Here is a 2998-nt window from a genome sequence, read left to right on the forward strand (position 1 = left end):
TCCACAAACTCATTAGAAGAGTCATCCTTAGTATCACTCCAGGTAGCAACCAACCCTTTCTCTTTTGGCTTCTCGGTCTTTTCTTTCATGAGGTAGTTTGGACACTCTATCCTCATATGACCAAAACCTTTGCACTCATGGCATTGAATAAGGGGTTTTTCATTCTTGCCCTTCCTAGAGGATTTAGGTTTCCTAGGAGGTCTACCCTTATCCTTTTTCCTAAACTGAAGAAGCTTGATAATCTCATCAGTTATGAAGGTTAGATCCTCATCCTCATCTTCACTTTGATCTTCATCTTCAGAGTCCTCAGTCTCTTCCTCTATACCCTTAAGAGCCAAGTTTTTGCTCTTTCCACCTTTTCCCATTGAGCCTAATCTCATCTCATAGGTTTGAAGGTTCCCTACAAGCTCAGTCAAAGGAATTTGATCAATGTCCTTGACTTCTTCAATGGCAGTGATCTTGGCATGGAATCTTTTGTTAGCTTCCCTGAATTTCTTTGCAAGGCGTAATACTTTCTTCAAATATTTTTTCATTCTATCTTCCTTGGCTTCACACGTCCCATTTACTTGGCCTATGACCAGCTGTGAGTCTCCCAAGACGAGTACTGAGTCCGCTTCTACAGATTTGGCCAACTCCAACCCTTTAAGAAGGGCTTCATATTCTACTTCATTATTAGTAGTCTGGTATTGCAAACGAACCTTGCACTTCAGCTTGTCTCCTTCTGGTGACTGCAAAACAACTCTTATACCTCCTGTATGCAGCGTAGATGATCCATCTACGTGGACGACCCATCTTTTACTATCTTCTTTCTCATCCAAGTTATATTTCTTTGAGTGGGGGCCGTGATGACTCTTCCATCTTCGCTTTCAATTTTTCATCTTTATGATCTCTTCCAACGGAATGCCTCAACTTTCCTTGTTTGATGAGATTCTCAATCTGCTGTTTCAAGTCATAACACTCATCCGTGTCATGCCCATGATCCCTATGGAAGCGACAATATTTATTCTTATTGCGCTTGTTAGGATCTCCTTTCATCTTTTCTGGCCACTTCAAGGAAGGATCATCCTTGATTTGCATGAGCACTTGATCGAGTGGGGCATTCAAGGGTGTGTAATTCTGATTCCGTGCTGATGGACCTGCCTTCCTGTTATCCCTGTCTCGATCCTTCTTGTCTTCCGTTCGTCCCTTCTTTGGACGAGGCCCTTGGTCAGGATGATGCGGGGGGTTGGCTTCCATTCTCTCAACTTTCTTCCTCTTCTTAGCTATGATAGCGTCTTCTGCATTCATAAAGTTTTGGGCTAAATGGACGAGTTCAGCCATGGATTGGGGCTCTTTTTCATACAACTTGTGAATAAATAAATAAGAGTTAACCCCATTGTGGAAGGCTGCCAATAGGAGCTTGTCGTCCACCTCGTCTACTGTCAAGGCTTCCCTATTCAAGCGCGTGATGAAGGAACGCAGGCTCTCATTTTCTCCTTGCTCTATGGTCAGCAAACTGGACGAGGAACGTTTGTGTCTTTGTCCCCCAATGAAATTATTGACGAATAACTTGTTTAACTCCTCGAAGGAACTTACAGAATTCGGGGGTATTTTGCTGAACCATACTCGTGCTGGTCCCTTAAGGGTGGTAGGGAAGGCTCTGCACATGATCTCGTCCGGAACTCCTTGGAGATGCATTGTAGTCTTGAAAGTAGCGATATGATCGAAGGGATCACGTGCTCCATCGTATGAGTCCAGGGAAGGCATTTTAAACTTAGGCGGCAAGGGATGCCCATTGATGGAAGCAGTAAAAGGGGAGTCTGTTCGGTGGACCAAATCCTCTACGGGATTTGCCCTTTTCATGTTCTCCTTCATCTCATCCATAACCTTCCTCATCTGATCCATTTCCTTCTCCAGATGTGGCACCCTTCGCGAAGTGGTGCCTCTTGATTGAATCTCAGGCTCAGCATTTCCTCCTCCAACTCCTTGACTCTGGGATTGTCTCTCAGCATGCCCTTCTCGTCGCTGCCTTTCTATCTCCCTAGTCAACTCTTGGTTTTGACGGGTTAATTTCGCCATCGCAGCCGCCATGGATTGTATATGTTGGATGGAAGGCGACTGCGTGACAGGTGCTGATTGGTGATTTCGATGGGGATGGCTAGAAGCATCCCTACTCCCTTGGTGGCCTGGGCTAGTAGCCCTCGATCTGGTCCGAACCATTCGACTTTTTGTCCCAGAAAGAGCAAATCGCAAATCGTTTCACGAATTTTTCCCACAGACGGCGCCAACTGATGATGTATGGAATCAGTTAGTTGAACACTTCGGCTTCGGTGGACTACAGCGTTAGCGGAGGCCTACAAAGAGAGAAAGCAGTCAAAGGGTGACCGGGGCGAGCCGGCCAAACACCCTCCGATGATGAAGTTAGTTTTTCTCTTCTAATGGAGTTCCAACTTTATTCAATGTAAAATCTCAGGAAATTCATACCTTTGCATGGTGAAGACCGGGCCTTATATAGGGTACTCTAGGGCGGTTACTAGTTCAATAACTTCCCCCAGAATCTTGGAATCCGGACATAACCTCCTCAACGGCTACAAAAAATCATAACCGCCGTTGGAAGTTACATACATTGGAGGGATTGGCGGCGGTGAACGCGGGTTGATGAACCACTACGAAGTTCGCTAAGTGTTTGCGTAGTCGTCTATGGGCTCTGCGCATGGACGACTCTTTGTCATGCCATTGTGTGGTCGTCCATGCACCTTGTGCATGGACGATTCTCTCGACTTGATTCCCTGGAGTGATCAATTGCCCAACATCCCAAGGACGAGATATCTGGACGAATCGGAGATGGCCTGATGTTTGGCTAACCGCAACTCTCTAGACGACCCTTCTCGATGAATCGGAGATGGCCTGATGTTTGGCTAACCGCAACTCTCTGGACGACCCTTCTGGACGAACCATAGATGTGATTTTTTGTTATACATCATATAATATATTTAAAAATTAGAAAGTTTAGATCTAC

General features: G+C 45.6%; 1 protein-coding gene across 1 annotated transcript; it reads right to left on the bottom strand.

The window, feature by feature from the left end:
• Window positions 1-819: 819 nt before the first annotated feature.
• LOC136068842 (uncharacterized) lies at window positions 820-2070 on the bottom strand. Its single transcript, XM_065776593.1, has one exon. The coding sequence runs from the start codon at window positions 2068-2070 to the stop codon at window positions 820-822; it is 1251 nt and encodes a 416-aa protein (XP_065632665.1).
• Between the last annotated feature and the right edge of the window lie 928 nt (window positions 2071-2998).

Source organism: Quercus suber, unplaced genomic scaffold (genome assembly GCF_002906115.3).
Source record: "Quercus suber isolate HL8 unplaced genomic scaffold, Cork oak 2.0 scaffold_137, whole genome shotgun sequence".
In the NCBI taxonomy this organism is placed as follows: Eukaryota; Viridiplantae; Streptophyta; class Magnoliopsida; order Fagales; family Fagaceae; genus Quercus; species Quercus suber.